Source organism: Thermothelomyces heterothallicus (assembly GCF_042370625.1).
Source record: "Thermothelomyces heterothallicus CBS 202.75 unplaced genomic scaffold P884_scaffold_16, whole genome shotgun sequence".
Classification (NCBI taxonomy): Eukaryota; Fungi; Ascomycota; class Sordariomycetes; order Sordariales; family Chaetomiaceae; genus Thermothelomyces; species Thermothelomyces heterothallicus.
Genome location: NW_027192577.1, coordinates 501,815 through 525,048, shown reverse-complemented (window position 1 = coordinate 525,048; position 23,234 = coordinate 501,815). Strand labels below are relative to the sequence as shown.

At 56.9% G+C, this 23,234-nt stretch overlaps 6 protein-coding genes across 6 annotated transcripts; 4 read left to right on the top strand and 2 right to left on the bottom strand.

Moving 5' to 3' along the window:
- Nucleotides 1–2,311: 2,311 nt before the first annotated feature.
- P884DRAFT_300920 (alkaline phosphatase-like protein) lies at nucleotides 2,312–4,707 on the top strand (the record flags this gene model as incomplete). The annotated part of the gene is made up of 7 exons (XM_069444814.1): nucleotides 2,312–2,794; nucleotides 2,876–3,035; nucleotides 3,086–3,252; nucleotides 3,313–3,382; nucleotides 3,445–3,586; nucleotides 3,680–4,314; nucleotides 4,493–4,707. 7 exons carry the CDS (start codon nucleotides 2,312–2,314, stop codon nucleotides 4,705–4,707), a joined length of 1,872 nt encoding a protein of 623 aa, XP_069296428.1.
- Nucleotides 4,708–4,782: 75 nt separating this feature from the next.
- P884DRAFT_246040 (glycoside hydrolase family 33 protein) lies at nucleotides 4,783–6,528 on the bottom strand. Its single transcript, XM_069440453.1, has one exon. The coding sequence runs from the start codon at nucleotides 6,081–6,083 to the stop codon at nucleotides 4,854–4,856; it is 1,230 nt and encodes a 409-aa protein (XP_069296427.1). The 5' UTR covers nucleotides 6,084–6,528; the 3' UTR covers nucleotides 4,783–4,853.
- Nucleotides 6,529–7,001: 473 nt separating this feature from the next.
- On the top strand, nucleotides 7,002–11,120 carry P884DRAFT_330677 (P-loop containing nucleoside triphosphate hydrolase protein; the record flags this gene model as incomplete). Its single annotated transcript, XM_069445696.1, has 4 exons — nucleotides 7,002–8,902; nucleotides 8,960–9,213; nucleotides 9,271–9,480; nucleotides 10,523–11,120. The coding sequence occupies 4 exons, from the start codon at nucleotides 7,002–7,004 to the stop codon at nucleotides 10,810–10,812; spliced, it is 2,655 nt and encodes an 884-aa protein (XP_069296426.1). The 3' UTR covers nucleotides 10,813–11,120.
- A 521-nt stretch (nucleotides 11,121–11,641) lies between these two features.
- Nucleotides 11,642–14,255, bottom strand: P884DRAFT_278680 (kinase-like domain-containing protein; the record flags this gene model as incomplete). The annotated part of the gene is made up of 3 exons (XM_069443215.1): nucleotides 11,642–13,080; nucleotides 13,157–13,793; nucleotides 13,869–14,255. 3 exons carry the CDS (start codon nucleotides 14,253–14,255, stop codon nucleotides 11,642–11,644), a joined length of 2,463 nt encoding a protein of 820 aa, XP_069296425.1.
- Nucleotides 14,256–16,425: 2,170 nt separating this feature from the next.
- P884DRAFT_330675 (uncharacterized protein) lies at nucleotides 16,426–18,864 on the top strand. Its single transcript, XM_069445695.1, has 2 exons — nucleotides 16,426–16,727; nucleotides 16,783–18,864. Exons 1-2 carry the CDS (start codon nucleotides 16,522–16,524, stop codon nucleotides 18,749–18,751), a joined length of 2,175 nt encoding a protein of 724 aa, XP_069296424.1. The 5' UTR covers nucleotides 16,426–16,521; the 3' UTR covers nucleotides 18,752–18,864.
- A 1,453-nt stretch (nucleotides 18,865–20,317) lies between these two features.
- Nucleotides 20,318–21,656, top strand: P884DRAFT_204010 (uncharacterized protein; the record flags this gene model as incomplete). The annotated part of the gene is made up of 5 exons (XM_069438542.1): nucleotides 20,318–20,393; nucleotides 20,474–20,510; nucleotides 20,604–20,742; nucleotides 20,855–21,198; nucleotides 21,365–21,656. The coding sequence occupies 5 exons, from the start codon at nucleotides 20,318–20,320 to the stop codon at nucleotides 21,654–21,656; spliced, it is 888 nt and encodes a 295-aa protein (XP_069296423.1).
- Nucleotides 21,657–23,234: the final 1,578 nt, after the last annotated feature.

Sequence of the window (23,234 nt, the reverse complement as noted above, 5' to 3'; positions counted from 1 at the left end):
AACCGGTTGCACACTCCCTGCGCTAGTTAAACCCTCTTGCTCCCGTCACTCTCCTGTCCAAGGTTAGTAGTGTAAAGACGCTTCCCCACCATGGAAGCCGATATAGCACAGCACACAGCCACCACCGCAGTGTGTGCGTCTCTGAAATAAGGTCTTTAGCAATAGACATTGACAGATCTCAAAATCCGATACAGAAGAATACAGGCATTGTCTAAATACAAGTGACCATCTGGATAATAACTTTTTTTGTTTGTTCTTGAGCGGCAAGTGTGAGCGGGTGCTGTCCAGACCAAAAGGCTCTGGCGCACTTCATAGTGGATTCGGTACCTCTCGTTTTGATTCGGTCCGTTGCTTTGGCGGGCATCACTTGCTGTCACAGGCGCGAGATATCGCTGATCACAGTGACCAGAGCGCTGAGTGGCACGACCACAAGCAAAAGCATCCGCTGCAGAAGTACGTACCACAGTATACGGGATAGATCGGCCTTGTTCCAGTGAATGGAACCACAGAAGTAGGAATTAAGTCTTACAGAGTGTATACCGAGTAGACTCGTAAACGAGATACTCAATGTTGTTTGATCCACATGAGGAGGGTAGTGTAGATAGAGATGTCAAGCCGGTCCACGACCGGTCTGCGCCCTTCACAAGTTATTATCTCAGACGTACTTGGAACTCATCTCAACAGCAACCTGCGTCTTGGAGTACTGGCAGCATGAAGCTTCATGTACGTACTACGTGTGCCCAACAAATCCATGATTTGAATCATTGCTCCATGCATTTTCCATATAAGATTCGGACCACTACTTGTAAGTCGAAAACTAGAGTGATTATGTAATCGTGTGCGAACACTTGAGAGAGGGTGTGCCTGCCTGCGTTTGCTATAGAGATCCTCTCGTGTGTCTCTCAATCCTTGCCATGGGTTCTCGGTGGGGATCGAGCGATAATCTTGGTTGAGATCGCGGACTCCGAAGTCGCTGAAGTGTGTATCAAGTCGATACCCTACTTTATAAGGTACACACACACGACGGGTGACACACTTTGATCAGTACCATGATCACGCACGTGCCAACAATCAACCCTCACACGGTTCTGTATTACGCTTCTACATGTAGTATGCTTCTCGTTTCCGAGTGCTATACGTACACTCTGATCGCATGCTGCCTGGAACTGTTTAAGGAGGACTTTTTTATGTTAGTGTAAATCCCCCTTTATTCCCCGACCCAACTCGTTGCCAAACGGGCGGAAGCCAGTAGCATGGCCTCGCATGGTTAAGCGAAGCCTCGATGACTGCGTCCCTAAAATGAACATGTATTGAAGAGCGAAGGAAGGAGCTTCGCTTCAATAAACGGCTAATCCTCTAGATAAAAATCTGACCGACCATCGGATGCTACATTCTTGGCCTCCCGCGGTACTCCTTCCCTATATATCGCTAGTAAATAAGGGTGGCATTGGCCACAGAGGTGTGGCTAGGCTGTTAAGCCCCTCGCACGAAGTAGTTGGGATGGAAATGCCCCGACACGGTTGAACCTACGGCCGATTGTGCGAAGCTTCATGCCCACTGTGGGCCACGACAAGAGCTGCGCGAAGCGTATAACATAGTCAGGGTTTTTTATATATGCACATGGGATGGATTAAACTGCTCCGTCCGCTGAGGCTCGATCCGAAACCGAGGTGCATATCTCACTCAGTGCGACCATGCCAGCTTTTTTGCAAAGATGACTGTCATTCCAATTGCATTTGAAGTATCAACACAACAGGAATCCCTCGCGCCGACCTTTTATGAAAAAGGAAACATCCAACTGGCGTGCTTACAACTAGTCCGCTGCTATTTGCTAGAGAAGATCGAGCCTTGGTTGCCGATTAATTAATTACTACCGGTTTCCGACTTCGATACTACCTTTCAACCTTTCAAGAACCCCGCGCAGCATCCGCCCAATAGCACTGCAGCACCGCTTCACGTTGCTCAAGCAGGCCCTGCCTCCGTCAATAACACTAATTGCATCATTCAGGAACCAACAGAGCTCGTGTATATGTGGGCAAGACTTATTGGTCCTCCCCGCCATGGGATGCAGAAGGTTGTCTGAATTAGAAGGAGGAAGGAGGAAAGAGGACGAGATACCTTGTCCTACCTCAAGCATCCACCGGATATGCCGGGGGTGTGGGGGTGGAATATGGCAATAGAGCATCCGAGGGCTTCCAGAAAATGATATAAATTTAGTATGGATGGGATGGGAGCTAGGGGGAGGTGAAGAGGGCAGAAGAGGGCAGTTTGGTCGCTGCATGCTCGGTCAACCTCCCAGAGACTGACGACGATGCATATCCTGTCGACTCTGAGCCTCGCAGCTCTGTCGGCGCCTCTGGCGTCTGCCTCATTTGTTGGGAACATCAACTACCTCAGCCCCTCCCGGCGCCATGTCAACCTCGGCATCGACGTCCCGGCAGTCGCCCGCCGCAGCGTGAAGCGCGGCGCCGTGCCGTATAAGCCATCCGAGTTGAACTTCACTCACGGCATCGCGTCTGGCGACCCCTATCCGGACAGCGTCATTCTCTGGACCCGCGTCGCGCCGTCCCTGGCTTCAGACAACAGCAATGTGACCGTCGAGGGAACCGTTGACCTGTACAATCACGAGACCGAAATGTACGTCAAGGCGGATCCTAACCCAGTTTGCGTCGAATGGAAGGTCTGGGAAGCCCAGGAGAAAGGCTCGAAACGTCCTGGTCACGGCGGATCCGGGAAGCACGTTGTTTCGCAGGGTACTGCCTACACTACTAGCGATATCGACTACACTGTCAAGGTTGGTGAGAATAAGAGGCAAAAAAAGAGAAGAAGAAAACATGCGTCTTGTGCGGTAATTCATGAGGCTGACGAAACGCAGGTCGAGGCCAAGGGCCTGAAGCCATTCACCACCTACAACTACCAATTCAACGTTTGCAAGTCCGATAACGCCAGCCCGGTGGGAAGGACAAAAACGGCTCCAAGGGAGGATGCTAAGCTGGACGAGATCAAGCTTGCGGTGTTCTCGTGCAGCAATTTCCGTAAGATAACTCTCATCCGGCTTCGCGATCACTGCTGACTGGTAGCTCAGCCAATGGCTATTTCAATGCCTACGGCAACGCGGCGCGGAAGGACAAGCACGACTACGTGGTCCACCTAGGTGACTACATATACGAAGGAGCTCAGGGGGGCGAGCGTGCACACAACCCGACACGCATCATCTTTAGCCTGTGGGACTATAGGACCCGTCACGGACAGGTGAGTGTGTCGGGCTTAGATACCGGAATACAGCAGGTGACTGACGAAAACAACAAACAGTACCGCACTGATCCCGATTTGCAGCTCCTGTCTCAGAACTATGCTTGGATGCCGACGTGGGATGATCATGGTATGGGCCGCCATGGCCATGCTGCTTGGGATCGGGGCTTGGTGCTGACATGAACGAAACAGAAATTGCCAACAACGGTTACAGGGACGGATTCAGCGCGCTGAACAACACCGAAGACTCCTTCCGCAAGGACGGCCCGTCCATCAGCGTCGATCAGCGTAAGATGAACGCCGTGCGGGCCTACTTCGAGTGGATGCCTATCCGGTAAGTATTATTAATATGCTATTTGATATTCCCGCTCCATCCCCCAACCCACCGATATCTCACCAGCCGAAAAGGCAACTGACTTTCACCCAGCCAAGTCGACCTCGACGACAATCTTCGGATCTGGCGGTCCTTCAAACTAGGCCGCCTGCTGGACCTGATCATCCTCGATACGCGCAACTACGACCGTAGCATCACTAGCCTGGGCTGGAACGACCACTACATCGACCTGATCCGTGACGACGCCTCGCGGTCGCTGATGGGCTCGCGCCAGGAGCACTGGTTCTACAACCAGCTGACCGAGTCGTCGCGGCGGGGGGCCGCCTGGCGCGTCGTCGGCAGCCAGGTCATCTTCTCGGACATCAACAACAGCGGCGACACGTGGTCGGGGTACACGGCCAACCGCAACCGCACGCTCAAGCACCTGTACGATAACAAGATCGGCAACAACGTCTTCCTCGCCGGCGACAGCCACCAGAACTGGGTCTCGGACCTGGCCTGGCTCGGCGAGAAGCCGTACAGCTCCCAGACCGGCGAGGGCGCCGTGGGCGTCGAGTTCGCCGGCACCGCCGTCAGCTCATCCGGCCAGAGCGGCCCCATCCTGGCCGCGCGCGAGAAGGCCCGCCAGCAGGTCGAGGCCAACGAGCTGATGCAGTGGCAGGAGGGGTACTACCGCGGTTACTTCATCCTCAAGATCCGCGAGGAAGCGGTAACGGCGCAGTATTTTGGTAAGTTTCTGCCCCTTAAATTAATTAGTAGCATTGCGGATGGTTATTTCTATTCGGGAAATAAAGAAAAAGGAGGTGTGCAAAAAAAAAGGGGGGGGGGGAAGAGAAAGGAAAAAAAAGAAGAAAAAAAAAACCAAAAAGAATAGAAGAGCTTACTAATTCTTCGGCACTATGATAGGCTCGCCCAGCGTGGCCACCCCCAATGCGTGGGACCTCCCGCTGGCCAACTTCACGATCGCTTCGGGAAAGAATCACCTGACGCGTCCAGTGGCCGGCGGCAACGTCGAGGCCGGGTTCGTCCGCGGCGGCACGACGACGGGCACGAACCTGACGCTCAACACGGAGACCGGGAAGTGGGACGTTGTTGGGTTCGAGAAGATGTACATCAAATAACTAATTAATCAACCAAGGCGCCGCGTAATTCTGTCGCCCTATCGCTCTAAAATACCAGAATTGCGATAGTAACGAGCTGCTTCGCATTGCATTTCTTGGTCTAATTATGATCTCATGAAAAGGAGCATTCAACCCGCACTGGCCCCCTAATTGCGCGGCCCGTTCAGGATCCACGACAGGTTGAAGCGTCTCCAGATGATGGCGCGGTACGACTTCTCGCCGCCCTTGTCGTTGTAAAAGTCGCTCTCGACCAGGGCACCGATCTTGTAGTCGGCCGTCTTGGTCATGCTCGAGTACCCGCCCTCGTAGCCGGCGCCGGACACGGGGGCGTCGCTGAGCTCGCGCCCGAAGTTGAACTCGGCCGCGTCGCTGTCGTAGCTGATGCGCACGCGCATCGCCCGGCGGCTGTCCTTGCTGGCCGAGTTCACGAAGACGACCCGCGCCGGGCCCTTGTCGTCGGCCAGGTTGTACAGCAGCACCGAGCCCTCGCACCCGGGATCCGGCAGGCCCGTGTCGTCGGCGAAGGCGCCGAAGCTGGTGAGGTTGCCGCGGGCCACGCGGCGGTAGTCGCTGTTGCTGCCCGGCCGGTCGTTGCGGTAGAGCCGGCCGTCGGGCGTCTGCGCGATGGTGCCCTCGGACCCGGCGCCCGGGAGAGACTGCACCGACCAGGTGCGGTTGCCGGGGGGCCCGCGCCCGATGATGTTGCGCTGCTGTGCGGGCACCACCAGCTCGCCCGTGGCCAGGCGGATGCCAATGCCCGGCCCGACGGCGTCCCAGGCCCGGCCGGCCGGGGTCAGCGTCTCGGTCAAGTCCTCGGGCTTGGACCAGGTCGCGCCGTCGTCGGTGCTCTTGCTGAGGTACAGGTGGCGGCGGCCCTCCCAGGTGCTATCGATCTTCTTGGTCTTGGTCCCGTCCGGCAGTGTGTCGCCCCCGTTCTGGCTGTACTGGGCGCCGTTCCAGGACATGAAGAGGTAGATGGTGTCGCCGTCGACCACGGGCGTCGGGTTACCCCACGTTCCGGCGCCGGCGCCGACGACTTCCTTCAGTGGCTCCCAGTCGCTGAAGGAGGCGCCGTGGCTGGCGGTGGTCTTGGTGCGCTTGTAGACCAGGTTGATGTCGCCATAGTCGCGGTTGTTGTGGCGGCGGCCCTCGGCAAAGGCGAGGATCCGGCCTGTGTTAGTCCGGACAGCGGCCGGGATGCGGAACGAGTGGAAGCCGACGCCGCTCGAGAGCTTATCGGGTGAGGCCATGTTGGCGCTGCGGAACAGAACGAACTCTTCATGGTAGGGGGTGGCGTCCTTGGCCGGGTCGGGAACGTTGGCGTGCGACAAGGGGGCGAGCGCCGCCCACAAGGCGATGCCCTGTAGCCAGCGCATAGCTACGCTAACTCTGTGATAGAATGTAACTAATTACAGTACAGTATCGCCAGATAATGAGTGATGCTCTTGTCGTAACTATGCTGCGGATTGCAAGCTACCTCCGACTTGGAAAAAAAAAATACGTCGGGTTGCCATCGTTCTTATGCGTTTGCTCGACACGACGTGTTCGAGAAAGCTGGCCGCCGAGCCTTTCAACTCGGCTTATTCAATCTTCTGGCCGACGAGGTGGCCGAGGCAACTGACAGATACCTCTCTCATGGCTGTGTCGTCGTGAATTCGGAAAGCGCTTCGCATGGGGGGCAGACGGCAGTGAAATTATGATCTAGCGATAGACCACTGGAAACGAACGGAACGAGCACGTGGGTTTCGGCGTTTCCCGAGCGCCCCAGGTCTTGATACTGTTTTAAGATGCAGTCGGGATGATATGCTGACCCGACTCTCGGTTGTTTCAACATTGTCCGGGGTAATCGAGGTGCCTTATTACTTGCCCTACTGTAAGAAAGGTAGTAAGTACTCCGTGCAGATTACGAACAAGCCGTTCCTAGTCCATGTTCGGAAACCTGGGCAGTCAGCAAAGTCACGTGCTAACGTGCGCTAGTCGCCCCACATCCAAACGCGACTTCCGCGCCTCGAGCGGATGAACCAGTGTCCGCAGGAGGGAATCGGGAAGGAGGGCTTGTCTGCTGCTTCTCACCCTGGTACTCGAAGGCCGAAACTAACAAGTCCACCGACCTCCCCAAGGTATCTAAGGAAGGTACCTACGCTGCCTATAGTGGCCCGGGTCCCCATTGGTTAGGGGGACCCTGCACCCAAAGTATGGCCAAGGTTCTTCTCTAAGCCTGCGTTTTATTCACCTTACCGCGCTCACGCGCTTGCGCGCTCGCATTTTCGCGCGTCCGTCGATTCGTGACCGGAATGGGACCCCCAGTGCCGAGTCATCCGATTCTCAATGGCCTCAACGACGCGCAGCGCCGCGCTGTCACCTCGGAGGCGGCAACGGTGGCCATCCTCGCTGGACCAGGAAGCGGCAAGACCCATACACTGACGACTCGAGTTGTCTGGCTGGTCGACCAAATGGGAATCCGTCCACAGGATGTTATCGTTGCTACTTTTACCGTTAAGGCCGCCCGTGAGATGAAGGAGCGCATCGGCAAGGCCCTCGGCAATGGCAGGGAGAACAAACTCATCCTGGGCACATTCCACAGCATCGCCCGCCGCTATCTCGCCGCGTACGGACGGCACATTGGTCTCAGCCAGGACTTTGGCATTGCCGACGCCAGCGACTCCAGCGAGATCATCAAGCGCATCTGCAAGAGGCTGCAGCTCGCAGTCGACCCTGCTGGTGCACGGGCCTGGATCAGCAAGAAGAAATCCAAGGGCACCGAGGTCCCCTCCAAGACGGCCCGCCAGGAGGCGAGCAAGGTGGCAGGGCTGCAGGAGCTCGACACCTGCTATCGCGAGTATCAGAAACATCTCGAGACCGCTAATCTCCTAGACTACGACGACCTCCTGATCAGATGTGTCGAGCTGCTGCAGAAATTCCCGTCCTGCGTCTCCAACATCCAGACGGTGCTCATCGACGAGTATCAAGACACCAACGGGGTGCAGTACGACTTGATGAAGCTCTTCGCTCAGCATCGGAAGAGGATCACAACGGTGGGAGATCCGGACCAGAGCATCTACGGGTGGCGGTCGGCCGAGATCAGGAATCTGTGGAAGATGCTCCGCGAGTACCCAGAGACGGAAGAGATAGCCCTTGAGGAGAACTACAGATCCTCACAAGCGATTCTCGACTTGTCACTCGAGGTCATCAAGCAGGATCAGAAGCGGTATAAGAAGGTCCTCAAGCCCACCCACAACAAAGGCTCCCGCCCGGTGCTCCGCCGTTTGAAGACCGCCTCCGCCGAAGCTGACTGGATTGTGTCGGAGATCAGAAGGGTGCTCGTCATGTCCGGAAATATGTTGACCCACAACGATGTAGCCATCTTGCTGCGCTCGGCAGCCCTTTCGAGGCACATCGAGGCTTCCCTTGGAAAGGCGGGCATCCCATACCGAATGGTCGGCGGCTTCAAGTTTTACGAACGTGCGGAGATCAAGACTCTCATCGACTACCTTCGCGTCATCCATCAACCCAAAAATAACGATGCGCTCGCAAACATTGTCAACGTGCCGAGGCGCGGAATCGGCGAGGCTACCGTCAAAGCACTGCTCGAAGAGGCCGAGACATCTGCGCTCAGTCTCTGGGACGTCTTGACGAAGCATTGCCGAGGGGATCGAAAAGCAGAGACAAAGATCACAAAGCAGGCCGAGCAGCAGCTCAGTGGCGGCTTGCTGCGCCCGCTACAGGATATCAGGAGACGGGTCGCAGAAGCCTGCGAGCCCAACGGGAGGCCTTTTGGGCTAGTCGAGATGATTGAGCAGCTTCTCACCAGGTTGAGCTTTGAGGAATACCTCAAGAAGAAATATCCGGATCCCGATGACCACGGGCAGAGGTGGGCTAACGTGCAAGAACTTCTCGGTCTTGCCGCTGAATTTGAGCGCGACATGGACCGGTCGAACGAAGACGACCTCCCTGAAATTGAGGGGCTTGATCAGACGAGAGAGACGGGAGTCCTGCCACGTTTCCTAGCCAACGTGGCTCTCGCATCCGATGCTCAGACCGAGGACGACGGGCAAGAGAGCCGGCCCTTGGTGACCATCTCCACAATTCACGCGGCAAAAGGTCTTGAGTGGCCCGTCGTCTTTGTTCCTGCGGTCTACGACGGCTCCATTCCTCACACTCGAGCCGAGGACGGAGACGAGGAGCGAAGGTTGCTGTACGTGGCCATGACGAGGGCCCAAAGCCTACTGTATCTTAGTTGCCCGCTTTTTAGCGCCAATGGCAACGGGGAGCGCAACAGACTGTCGCCTTTCGTTGATCCCGTCAGCCGCTTCTTCTTGAACAAAGGCCCGTGCCTTGATCGGCGGGTCATGGCCGAGATTGCCAGGATCCTCCGCCGAGAACTGCCAGCGGAAAGGCTTATTTACGAAAGAATGCCTGCTATGTTCAGTATGGAGGACGATCTGTTTCCGGTAGATCCTGAAGAGGAATCAGAGAGGACGGAGCACGGCTTCGACCACGAGGATGGTCGCTATAGAGACAATGCAGTCCGGGCAAAAAGACCTCGACTACATGGGCCAATAGGAGGACAAGACAGCGACGAGGAGGTTCCCTGGAAGCAGTACATGACTCCCATGGAGCAAATATCTACGTTCTCCGTCGCCCCATTTCCTGGTTTTGTCAGTGTGGGGGCCCATCAAGCTGCTATCACTGCTGCCAACTCCGCCGCCACGACTGCGCCGAAGGCCGAGAAGAGCAAGCCATCAGCGAGCAAACGACCCCCAGATCAGAAGAGTATCATAGGGTTCGTCAAGATCCATTCTGTTTCTGCTCGTCCGCAATCCGGAGCGGCATCAGCGTCCAAGCCGAGCAGTGCAGTTTCAGTACGGAGTGGGCTTGAAGTGCAACCCAAAGCTGCTTCAGCACAGCCGGCGATCGACCCGAATCTCGCTGGTCATAGACTAGGATCGGGAAAGTTGGTGTCTCGCCCGGCAATCCCAAGCGAGGAAACCTCGATCAAAAGGAAACAGTACGCCTGCTTTTCCAGCTCGCCCCCCCGGCCAACGGCTGTGGAGGAGACGAATCGGGAGGGCAGCAACACGACAGGGCTGGATGACGATAATGAGCCGCCGCCGGGAGGCATTCGCCCGGCGTCCTCTCTGCATGCGACGTCGGCTGGACTTGGCGGCATGTTCAGGAGGCCCCGAGGCCTTGGTCAGCAGTCTCTCGCTCCAATGGAGAGGCTGCGGAGGCCGTTCAAACCGTTGTCTATAACCAAGCGTCAGGACTAGGCCGAGCTGATGCGTTATGGTTATGCGTTATGTCTAAACCCTAATGGGACATGTCCAGATATTTAGTGTCTTCTCGGCGCCAATCCGGCTTCTTCCGGCCATAACGGTTATGGCGCAAAAGTACCTGTAACTGCTTACTTGCCTATTCGGGCAACCCCTGATATGAGCAATCAGGAACGAACAATACCACGCGTCAAGCAACTTTGACCATGTCGTGGGCGTCAACTTCTATATATACCATGCTTCGTAGCACGCATCCAACACTCCTCGTTCATCATCGACACCGCTTGCAAACCACCTCGCTCTTCTAGTAGCCAACACAGCCACTGCCAGGCAGAACACAACCCATCACCAACAACTTTCTCCTCAGCGCCATATATCAACTACTAAGGCACATAACAAGCCGTCCTCCACCATGGCCAGCTCTTTCCGCATGCCAGGCCCACGCCTCCTCCTCACCGCCCGCTCGGCCACTCTCTCTTCCGCAGCAGCACCTCGTCTCAGCCACGCTCAAGGCTGGACCAAGCCCCTCCCCCCCACCTCAGTCTCCCCCCTCTCCTCCTCGACCTCCTCCTCCTTCTCGACCTGCCACGCCATGCGCAGCAGTGGCGCCCATTCGGGGGGCGCTACTCCGAGCCCCAGCCCGTCCTACCCGGCCTTGTCCCTCCGGCGCATCGTGGCCAACCCGCGCACGCGCGCTGCCCTGGCCGTCGGGGTTGTCCTCCTGGCCGCTGTGGACACGTACGTGTACGTGACGTACTGGCCGAAGATCGCGGGGAAGGGACGGGGCGGTGGTGTGCCGGAGATGGGTGGTGAAGGCGATTCGCGGGAGTGAGGCACGATCTTTATCGTCTCTCGTTCGTTTACCCGGATCCGAGAGGAAGGGATGCAGGCCGATATTGAATTCGGGCAAGGGATCCAAAGCTGGCGATAGTGATTTCGAGGATGTGTGTGAGCTGGCTTCATGGGGACACGACGAGCATATAGTTGTTTCCGGGAAGGTTCCTCGAGAGCTTTCTGAACTATATACAGTACATCATCTTGATCGCTCGTCGAGATTTGGATTGGAGGATGAGTCAAAAATCACTAGTCTTTTGTGTGTCTGGTAGTTCAGGAGAGGGCAACACCACTTGCTACTATGAGTTTCCCAAACATCTACTTGTATAGATGCGCATACATACATTGAACAAAATACCGCACTCTCTTCCTTCCGTCGCCAGCATTCCCGCTCCTACACAAGGCCCAAATGCTCGTGAAACATGGCCATGTAGAAATCCTGATCAAGATACCCTTTGAAACCCCCGCCCCCTCAACCCCCCTCTTCTCTAGACAGACTTCATGCGAAACTCGATAGCTCTCGAGGCCGGGTACCGCAAGATGAAGGGAGGCATCACAAGATCAGCATTAAATACTAGTTAGCATAATAAAAAGGTTCAGGTCTGAAAAGACGCAACCCCCCAGCATCGTCAGGACTGGACAAAGCCATGACCAGCCTAACATGACACGCACTGAAATGTAAAACATCTTTGATGGCCCTCCCTTGTTATACGTACCCCTCTCTCCCCTCTCCTCCTCCTCCGCCCGCCTCAATCCGAGACGTGAACGTTTCACCCCGTGCCCCCCCCCCCCCCCCCCCCGGGGCAGGGGCCAACCTCCCGCTCTGCCTACAACCTCAGCTTCCTTACGATCTGTTCTGCCGTGGCCTTGTACTGCCACGTATCGCCCCCTAGCCGCTTGAACTGCACGCCGTGCAGGCTGACGATGGGGACCTTGACGATGAGCACTTCGAAGCGGATCTCGCCGTCGGCCACGCGCTCCTCGCCGCGCGAGGGCGAGCGGTACCTCTCCTCCTCGGCGATGCTTGGCGCGTGGGTGCAGCTGAAGCCGCCCTTGATCTCGGTGTAGTCGACGCCGAGCATCTTGAGCACGCGCTTGATGTCGGCGCGGATCTCGGACAGCGGCTTGGTCGACGTCGTCGACACGCTGAAGATGCCCTTGAGGTACACGGGCTTGGCGAGGTCCGGGTCCTCGGGCTCGAGCCGCTCGTTGGAGCCGCCGCTGGTCTCTCCGCCTTCGCCTTCGCCTTCGAGGCCGAGCTCGGCATCCGTCTCTTCCCGGAGGGGGGGTTCCTGATGGGGTGTATGGGGGGTCTGCGGCTGATCGCGCGCCTCCGCCTCGCGCCTGGCGCGGCGCGCCTGGATGCTCTCCCGGCGGGCGTGGCCGAGGGACTTGGCCCGCTTGGAGACGGATTTCTGTAGCGAGATGGCTTTGGCGTCGGACGGCTCTTTCCTCCTGTCGCGCGTGCTGAGTCTGCGGAGGAGGGAAACGGGGCCGTTGCCGCCCTTCTTCGTCGGCACCATGTCCGGCGAGAGCAAGCCGTTCTGGACCGGCTCCCGAACCTGGTCTTCGCTATGCGACCTGGCCCTGTGTCGCGTCCGGCTGTTCTCGGTGTGTGCTGGTTGCGGAGGCACGATCTCGGCAAGCGAATGCTTCTCCTTGTGCCGCGCGATCGGTGATGGCGGAACGGGTGGCGGCGCCTGCGCTTGTTGCGGAGATGACGGCGGGACCTGTTGCACCTTGGGTGGAACTGCGGGTTGCGCGGCTTGCGCCTCTTGCCGCTCGCGCTCGAACTTCTCCCGGACGAGATAGTAGACGGAAATCATGGGATCGAACGCGTTGAGCGGATCATCACCGATGGGCAGCCCATCGGAGCTACCGTTGGTCAAGGTCTCCTTGCTGGTAATCGAGTTTCGCCTCTTATAGAAATCGAAGCCAAAACCGCGTCGCTTCTCCGCACCTTGGGGGTTCGGTTGTGGCTGCTCCCGCTCCTTCTCCAAGCGTCGCACCGCTGCTTGGTACTTTGGTGACGTGATCTTCTTGGTTAATTCCTCGCGGATGTACTCCGGGGGGCCAAACTTGAATCCCGTCATATGGGCGATGACCTCCTCGTCGAGCGGCAGTTTCAGGGGCTCGCGGTGCGGAAGAAAGTTCTCCGGAGGGCCATTATACCCTTTGAGCATCCATGGGTGGTTCATGACCTCATGCATGGTGGCGCGTTGTTTCGGATCCGTAACCAGCATCCTGGAAATGAGGTGCTTGCACTCTAGACTTGGGTCAGCGAGGGTTGGGGGAAGAGAAAAGGGGGTGGGGGAGGGGAAACGGAGCACGCCGTGGCTTACCACTAGACAGCCAATTGGGATAGTCGACTTCGCCCTTTTTGATCTTCTGGTGGAGAGCGGGCATGTATTGGTCGTCGAACGGCACCTTGCCGCAGACGAGCACAAACAGAACCACGCCGAAACTCCACACATCGACCTCGGGACCCGTGTATGGTCTCGCCTGGAGCAGCTCCGGAGCGGCAAAGTAGAGACTGCCACAGTACGTCTTGAGCTTCCTATCCTCGTCGGGCGAGAAGAGATTGCTAAGGCCAAAGTCGATAATCTTGATGTCGCCCGTCTTGCTAATCAAGATGTTCTCAATCTTCAGGTCCCGGTGGACGATGCTATTTCGGTGACAGTAGTCGACGGCACTCGCTATTTGGCGCGCAAACTTCCTGGCCTGCTTCTCCTTGAGCTTTCCGTGGGAGATGATGTAGTCGAGCATCTGGCCACCGTTGACATACTCAAAGAGCATGTACCAGTGCCATCGTGTTCGCAGGTTATCGCGCAGGCCGCAGATGTATTGATGGTTCAGCAGGCTGACGATGGCAGCCTCGCGGGCGTTGCGATCCTCCCGGGCGGCGTCGGCCCGCTCTCGCTCTTCTCTGCTCAGCCGTCCGTCATCGGGCGACACCCTGTCGATGATCTTACAGGCGACCTGCATTCGAACAAAACAAAAACTGGAGCGTTAGCTAGGCAGCCCGGGCACACCGCGTGGGGTCGAGAAACTTGCCAGCTCGTTTGTGCCCTCCTTCCTGGCCAGCTTGACCTTGCCCATGCTCCCCTGGCCGATCGTCTTGATGAAGGCATAGTTGCCTGACGGGGCGGGGATGACGGTGCGATACCTGTGCTTGGACGGACGCTGCGCGTAATGATCGGCGGCGGCGGCGTTGGCGGCGTTGGCGGCGGGCCTGTCGTGGGGCTCCTCGGCGGCGGGAGCGGGCACGTCGGACGGCGGATGCCGTGGGGACTGCGCCGCACCCGTCGTCGAGCGCTGGCTGCTGCGGCGGTGGGGGCGCGATGCTTCGGCTCGTGTCGATGACTCGGACCGTGGAAGGGGTTCAGGGCGCGATGCAGTCGGTGGCCGGCGTGTCCGAACGGATTGCGACCGCATGGGCATGTCAGCCCCGGCGGAGAGTGCTGTGGTCATCGCGGCCGAGGGGGGAACGCAGAGCTCAGGCGGCAAGGTGGCGGAGGCTCGCTATGGCCAGAACCGACGATTGGGAAAAACGTGGTGCACGGAAACCGCCCTCAAGCGGGAATCACACCATTCAATGTTGATGTGTAGATGGAGAGGGGTGATGCTTTGTCTATCGAGGAGAAAAGTCAACACGATTATGTGCAGGTCGCCTGAGGTATCGATCGGCTGGCGGTTCGTAACTGGGGCGTTCGGGTTGGTGGAGGGAAGAATGGATAGGTGACGGCGGGAAGGGGCTGATGGTGAGTGGAGCGAAAGAGCGCCGAGTTGCGGCGCATGCGGGATTGGGAATTGATGGCTTTGGCCGAACTTTGGATGGCCGCTCCTTTGTGCGATGTGCGGTTTGGATGCGCCGCGTATTCCCAAGAAATCCCAGGGTCACCAGGCCGTCCACGGGTCGCACCAAGGTTGGGCAGTCGAGGCCGCTTTTCAGCACCTGAGAGTTGAGGGGGGACAACTCTCGGCGATTTTGGCTGGACGCTGGCGTCAGGGGGGGGCGGCGCCTTCCTCTGTAATCCGTACAGTGGAGCCCAAGCGGCTGGTATCCACGCGCTACCCGGTAGGAACAGGAGGTAATTTCGAGGCATGCTACTGGGGCCTCGCGGTTTCCATATTTGCCCCCCCCTCCCCCCGTGCCATAACATGGCCATAGCTAACGTAGGTTACGTAGTTGCTTGCGCTACGTGTCGAGAGCCTTGTGTATCACTCTCCCTCGGACCTTACAGCCCATCCCCGCTGCTCCATGATCCCCTGAAAGTCTCATCGACTTTTGTCTCTGATCCCTGAACTTCAAGTCAGATACCCTGACATGTGCCCGATTCGGGGGTGATTAGGGTCCATTAACTGGCCCCTGCTCCGGCAGACCGGACCTCGAGCTGCTTGTCGGGCCCTGATTGCCAAATTCGAAACAACAACCTGCAGGATGATGGCGTCACTACCTGCAAACGACTCTGCCAAACAAGGTTTCGGCCACGTCGACCGGAGTCCACGGAGAGCTGCTACGGAGTAGTTGTAAGAGTTATTGGCATTGAACCCATCTACGGAGTGTGACCATCAACTCCAGCTGCGTCTTTTTTAGAGGAGGTTGGCGGAGGCGTGCTGCCTCTGCGGGCCTGGCTCAGTGGCTGCTTGATCGCCTCTTGATTGGCCTTTGAGGGGCGGGAATATGTGGTGTGCTGCACCAACTCGGTGACCAGCGCGGCCGCCGACCCAACCGTTGACCTCACCAAAGTAAACTGTCCAAGCAGCAGGAATGGCACTTTAAGTCACCCCCGATAGCTCAAAGTAAAGAGATAACAACAAACCCCACTGCCCATTCTCTGCTCAATCTCCAAATAAGGCATCGATAAGGCCGAAGGGGAGGGCGGTTACGTCCCAACACGCCTGGAAGAAGAATGATGGATGTTGGTAATTTGCGTTTGGAAAGAGCACTCTCGATATCATGGTGCTGATAATCGGATGGCTCTATGGATTTTAACGCTGAGCGTTTCACTTAATCAACGATAGGCCGAGGGCAGGGTCTAGGATGTCACCAAGCAATGCGTTCACTATACTCCGAGTACTCCAATAGGGAAAGCTACATCGCAGCGACCTGGCCCCTGTTAACGTGATATTGCCGATGAAGTGAACAGTCACGGCATGAGGAGCGGGAAAGATGATAAAAAAGAGGCGTGAATAAGAGGAAAACTAATGATTCAGGATGAAGCTAGCTCCGATAATCAACTCTAAGTGCCGTGGCACACCGGGCCCGACGGACACAGCATGGAATGTGCTCGAGGGGCTGGGTTGGCTGCTCGAAGGTACAACAGTACATAAAACTATGCATACTCGAGTACATACGGATAACGTTACATACCAAGTCCTACGGCAGCAAGGAGAACTGGAGAGCTTCAACGTGTGGCTGGAACCAGGAATCTCAATTCGTCTCCAAGAAAAGGCCCCACATGCACTTGGCTCCCCGCATTGCGGAAAGCCAGCCCCACCGGTCTCACTACGGATTACATCCCAGCTTTACCGCCTTCCACTCCAGGCAGCATTTCATGAGTTTCATGAGCCGTCGATACCAGGCACTTGTACGTCAATTTAGTGGAGAAGTCGACGACATCTTCAATACGGGGGCTGTTGGCAACTTGGATCCCTTCGAAGAAGTTCATTTTCGCCTACGAGCTCATGCTCCTTTGGCATTCCCATGTCCTACAAGAGATCTCGTGCGACCTACGAGGCTGACGTTACTGCGCAACGATCGCCGTACGTCGCGTTCGGAACGCCACTCCCGCCGCTCGACTCGGAAGCCCGTGACGATGGCTCGTACGTGCCGCTATGGAAGCAGGAGGTGAGGGATGAGCGGGGGAGGAAGAGGCTTCACGGCGCGTTTACCGGCGGATGGAGTGCAGGGCAAGTATGCACGATTTGTCGCTCCCGGAAAACGAGCTCGCTGACATGTGCCCAGCTATTTCAACACTGTCGGCTCTAAAGAAGGATGGACACCTTCAACCTTTGTCTCTTCTCGAACGAATCGCCGCAAGGATGACCCTAACGCGGTGCAGCTGCGCCCGGAGGACTACATGGACGAGGAGGATCTCGCCGATGCGGAAGAAGCGAGGAAAATCCAGACCCGAGCCGCGTTTTCCGGGCTGGGCTCGACCGCCGATGATGCTACGAGAAGGAATGGTCTGATGGATCTTTTTCGCGCAGAAGGCGATACAATGGGCACGAGACTGCTCAAGAAGATGGGCTGGAAAGAAGGACAGGGAATTGGGCCCAAGGTCCGCAGGACGGCTCGCCTAGAACTCAGCAGCGACACCGGTGATCCGGGGGAAACCTACCTTTTCGCGCCAGAAGATGTCCCAATGATTAGCTTTGCGCGCAAGACCGACCACAGAGGGCTGGGATACGAGGGAGAAACGAGGTTGGCACCTCTCAGCCTCGGAACCAAGCATGACTCCGATTCCGACGATGACGAAGGAGCGAGCAGCTTAGGGCGCCCGAAGTTTACACTATTCGCCGGCCGCAAGAAAGAGCGAGAGAAGAGCCGCGGAGGGATAGGGGTTGGTATACTGAATGATACCGGCTCCGACGACGAAGATCCCTACGAGATTGGTCCGCGAATATCGTATAACCGAGTAATAGGAGGAGACAAGAAGAAGAAAAAGGCCACAACCGCGATAAACCCAGCGCTAAAGGCGAAACCGGCATTCATACCGTCCAAGAAGTCAGGCTTGGGGAAGATTGCGCTTGGGGTCAGGAAGTGCCATGATGGGCGGTTACCCCTGGATGGCTTCGTCTTTGGCAGGGAGCCCGACGCCCTGACGTCTGAAATCAATAGCGAAGGAAAATATCCTCCCCCAAAGATCCCGGACGGCTGGGTCTCGGCGAAACAATCAAAGTCTCAGGCGGGCGCAACTGGCTACGTCTCCGCAGCAGAGGCCGCCAGGGCGTCCACGCTTGATCCGAAGGCGCGCGCGGCGATCCTTGGTGAAAAACCACTCCCCGGGAAATCCGTTTTTGACTTCATGTCTGCAGAAGCTCGGGAGCATCTGGCGGCTGTGACCGGCAAGAAAGACCTCCCGCCCGCTCGGGGCGAGGTTCCGGCCGAGTATGCGCTCAGCGAGGCGGACCGGTTGCAAGAGATTCTCAGCCGCGTCCCACAGCTGGGGAAGGAGACGGCGGTTGCGGCCATTTCCAGGGGCGCCAGCGGTAACGCGCCTTATCGAGACGACGAGGCCAAGCGCGCGAGGTACATTGCATTCCTGGAGTACCAGGCTGGGTTCAAGCCGACTCCGGGGACGAAACCGCCCAAGATGAACAACGAAGAGTGGCTAAGGGAGCTGCACGAATTCTACAACTGCGCCAGGATATTCAGGCCCATGACCGGTTTCATGGCCAGCCGGTTTACGACTTCGACAAACCAGTCCAGCCCCGGCTCGGGCGGCGAGGCGGAAGAGCGAGATTTGCTCTCGAAGCCACCAGCCAAACCCCAGGATCCGTCTGAGGAGGCAGCCAAGCTTGGTATGTTTGGGCCGATGACGAGATCCGTCACCGAGTTCTACCCCGCCCGGCTGCTATGCAAGCGCTTCAATGTGAAGCCGCCAGAGCATGTGCAAACCAATGATCCCGGAGCGGCTTCGGCGGCTTCAGGAAAGGCAAAGTACGATACTGCGACTCAGTTCAGTACCACGCAAACGTATGGGTCATCGGGACAAGAACCCATGGCCCTCGAATTTGGTTCGGTCCATTCCTCCTCCGCCGGCACGCCTAGAGATGCCGGCTCGAACCTCGAAGACGAGGCTGCTGGCCGGCAACCTTCAGGCCCCGGAAAGGCTGTCATTGATACGAGCAGGAACGAGGCTCTAGAAGGGGAGAGGGCGGGCGAGGATGTCTTCAAAGCCATCTTTGGGGATAGCGATGACGAGGACTGATCTGTACATGTATAATCACAAAGAATATTACCATTTGACTTGGGCCTCGAGAGGTTAATCATGCATGCACTTGGTGCGATTTTATGCCAATGTTTGATCATCAACGGACCAAGAATATTCATTTCATGAAACTTATTGCATATCTGTCTCTCGCCTCCTTTTAGTTATCCTGCCTTCTGTTCTCTTCCGACAATGAATACGGATTACATAGACCCTCTTCCCGCACTGGGGAACCTGGTCTTCATTGCCCAGATGTCATCCCTTCTGATTGGGTCATTTCGGGCGGTTACAGTTGCTGGGTCGGTATGGAGTCCGATAACTACTGTACGGAGCCCGATTGTGGGCCGCCCCGCTAATCCCAGCCAGACAAGGGACTCGGCGGCTGGCAACACTTCAGGGGCCTGACAGCATGCCATCTCGCGTGCCCCGGGGTTCAATTCGCAGCGCTGGGACAGCCTCATCTCAGCGGCATTAGGTAGCGATCGTTTATTCCTCTAACCTTCTGTCTCTCCACCCTTGGACTCCGGAACAGCCTTATATACGGAATCTCTCTAAGGTTTTGCACTTTATACTGTTTTCGGCCCTTTTTTTTTTGTTTGTGCGCCAAGTCGAGCCCGCGTTGAGGGCCTTTTTGGGTGCCTTCCCTTACGTGCGAGCATCGGAGCTACTGGCCTATCTCGGGTTAACAGCAACCAACAAGCACTAAATCCGTCCCTACCTGGCCTTAATACTAGGTACCTAATAAGGGACCTCATCTGGGGAAGCTGCCTATCCACCTCCCAGGTAGGACTCACTAAACGCTGGTCACCGAATTGGGCACCCAAACGAACCTCAGCCGCGACCGGTCTTTCTGTCGCAATCTCGAGAGCCAAGCCATCCCAGAGACACGCTGAACATTAGAGCGACAGCATTTTAACGAAGCACATCTCCGACCACAGCCATCCCGTCCGACAACTTCCCGTCGCCGCCGTCACGTTGTGTAACCGGCGTGATCCCGGCAGCTCGTACTCCGAGCCCATCTCCCGCAAACGACGCAGCAGTGTTTACGAGGAAGCAGGCATTCCACAACCCCCCGACACCGTGGCCGAGCAGAAACTAGCGCACTTCACCGCTGAGGCCGACGACGAGCTCCTCCAGATACCCGACTCCCAGGATTCACCATCCCGTCAGCGCTCCCCGCCGCCGCAGTATCCTGCCTCCGAGGCCTCGGGCTCCTCAGCCTTTCGGCCACCACCCTCCTTTTCGTCGCTCTTTCCTGCCCAGGACAACGAAGCCGCGGAAACCCTCCAGGATCCTTGCGAGCCGTACAGACACCCGGACGACGGAGTCAGTGACCAAGAAGCGACCGCTTCTGCCTCTTGCCTCGCGGCCCCAGCGTATGCGCCTGCTGTCGACCAAGTAGAGACCGGGTCGTCAAACAGCGCGTCTGCAGTCCGGCAACTCCAGGACGAGACCAAGCGCGCGCTCCCGCAGGATACCAAGGGAGACAGCGCCAAGGACGAGGAAACAGAGCCGCCGCCGGCGTATTCGGAGGGAACCAGCCCCCTCCACTCCTTCACATACCTCATGGCTGCCGCAGGAGGAGCCGCGAGCATCATCACCCAGGTGCAGCAGGGCGGCCCGCCGCTCAATCCCCTCGGAGGTAGGTGCACGCCGGCGCCGGCGACGATCGTATCGTCAATCGATGAAGATGGCTAACGCAAGCTAACGTTGCGTCTGCAGATGTGCCTGGGGACGAGACCATCGTGATGGATCTGCGGTGAGATCCGAACCCCCGCCTACTCCTCGAGCAGCAAGCAGAATGAGCAGTCAACTGACCTCTTCCTTTCTTTTCCCTTCTCTTTCGTTTTAGGGGCACCCGCTTTAAGCTGTCCCGAGACGAACTGTTAACACTACCGGAGTTTGTCCTGCTATCACTCTTCCCCAATGGCCTCTTTCCCGAGGGGCACATGGGTGGTGGATTCTCGGAAGGAGATGCCGTTCAAGTCGACGTATGTTTTTTGCTTGTATTGAGGAGGCAGGACGGTTGTCTCAGCATCCGCTACATGCCTACCATGATTCCCTCCCGTGTGTTTCTGGACCACCGCTAACGCATACCGGCAGTACGACCCGGCGTCACTGCAGTACATGCTGGACTTCTTCCGGAACGTGGCGCAAAGTATCCCAACCGAGCCCAGCAACGGGCAAGAGGGCGCCGACGGCCTGGTGTCGTTCGACCCGTCGGCTCGGGACGAGAGCAGCCGGCGCGCGGGCATCATCGTGCTGCGCGAGGACCTTGACTTCTACGCAATCCCACCCAAGCAGGACATCGAGCAGCCAGAGATGATCGAGGTCAAGCGGGCGGCCGCCCGGGCGCTCCTCAAGCAGGACGGCATCTTCAGCGGCCTCAAGAAGAGCGACGAACCGGGAACGACCGAGGCACACCTCATCGAGATGTTGACGGCGGGGTAAGTCCTCGCCCTCGCACACCCCTCGAATTTTTTTTTCTCCCCTTCCTCTTTCGTCTTCCTCTGTCTCTAGGTACACATGGAAACGTGCGCGCGCATGCACACACTCATATACATATTCGTATCATATGCCAGTATACTACCTGCAGGCTAACGTTGAATTTAGCGGGTTCAATCACGACGACCGCTGGGGCCACCGGGCTCCCGAGCCCAACAAGGCTGTCATCTGCTCGCTGGCGCTAGCGCGCCTTCGCTCCGACATCCGCGGCAACGAAATGGGCAGCGGCGCCGTCGGCATGGCCCAGAAACTGCTGCTCTTCTGGCGCAAACCCGCCCGCCGCTGCTGGTGGGAGGGCGTGGAGCTCGAGAACGTCGAGGGCCTGCCCGCCGGCACCAAGCTCAAGGTCTGGATCCGCAGGGTCTGGACGCTCGAGATGAGCGTCATCGGGCTGCGTTAGGCAGGTTGGTAGGCAGTACTGAGGGAAGTGGTAGCTGCTGTGTTGTTTGGGACAAACATACCACGCGTCTGGGAAACCAAGGGGACACACACATTCTGCTACGTCTTCACAGCGCCCGCTACCTTTTGCTTGTCACCATTTCTTTGCTTTGTCGTTTCGTTTTCACGTCCACCAGAGGACTTTCCTTGCTTTTCTTTCTTCCCCCTTTCCTCTGCAAGGCATGCGGTTTGCTTGGGCACCAAGACAGGATCTGTTAATATACCTCTCCGTTGGAGACACGTGTACGCTACAGTCGATATCCTCGGTGGTGTGAATGTGGTCGTGTAGTACCGATGCAGCTCAATGACAGTCCCTCTCGGACTGTCATCTCCCGGGCCCGGCCTCTGGCGGGGTGATCGACAGCTCTTCTCAGAGGGATCAACTGCCTAAGGTCCTCAGTCACGGAAGCAACATGCCGCATGCAACAGCTGCACACCCTGCGTATCACTGAGTAGCGCAGACCTCCAGGCGAGGTTTGATCTGGCTCTGCTGTTCGATCGGCGTTTATTCCATACCCAAGCAGATAGTTTGGTCCAGCAATCAACCCACTGGCTCCACCACTGTTCACTTACACACACACACCCACACATACACATCTCACCTCCTCACCTGCGTGTCTCGCGCGGGGTACTACAACACCAGGCCGTTTTGATCTTCACCTCGTTATTACTCGCTGTTTCATAAACAGCGGCTCTCAAAATCCTGGTGTGCCCCGAATGAATTAGAAGTCGTCAAATAAAACTCCCCAAGCCGTTGGTCCGTCTCTCTCTGAGTCTCGCTCCATGGTTTTACAACGTCGCCACGGAAACGTACCTTCTCAATAAGCTCCTAACCGCACCTCTCGGACCAATCTCTGCGCACTTTGCTTTTCAGGGAAAGACCCAAATTGTCGGTGATGCTTGCGGGTAAGCTCAATGTCATGATCCTTGCGGCAGGAGAACATACGCGGTTTGAAGATGTGAGAACCATCAGCGTGAAATCAGGCTGATGGACTCTCAGGAGCGTCAACCGATCCGGCTGCCCATACAATATCTAACGAGCAGTGAATCTTACCACGTTACCGAGCGAGGATATGTCAGTTAACTCAGAGTGCCCTATCTCATCTGTCAAAGTGCGCGGCTGGACCCCAAGAATGTTGGGAGATTCGATGGCAATGCTTTTCAGGTCTAGTTGTAAATATATAAATAAAGAAAAGGAAAGAAAGAAAGAGAAATGATAATCATAATATACACGAGGTACATTGGTTGTGCCACGAGCCAGGCAGTCATCTTTCATGTTTGCTCTTCAAGGCCTCGACGACCTGCAACTGAGAATACTAATTATAATATGTACTCAAAATCACCTCGCGTGGGAGCGCAAATGAATACCTCACATGAGCTTTCCACAACAGGTTGCTATGCTGAACTTTGGGCATGCAATGCGATAATCGATCGAACAGGGATAGAGACTGGTGTTTATAGCCTGGATGTACCTCTGTAGAAAGCGCCCGAGGTTATCTCTAAACAATTAACAGACACAGAGAACAGGAATTTCACACAG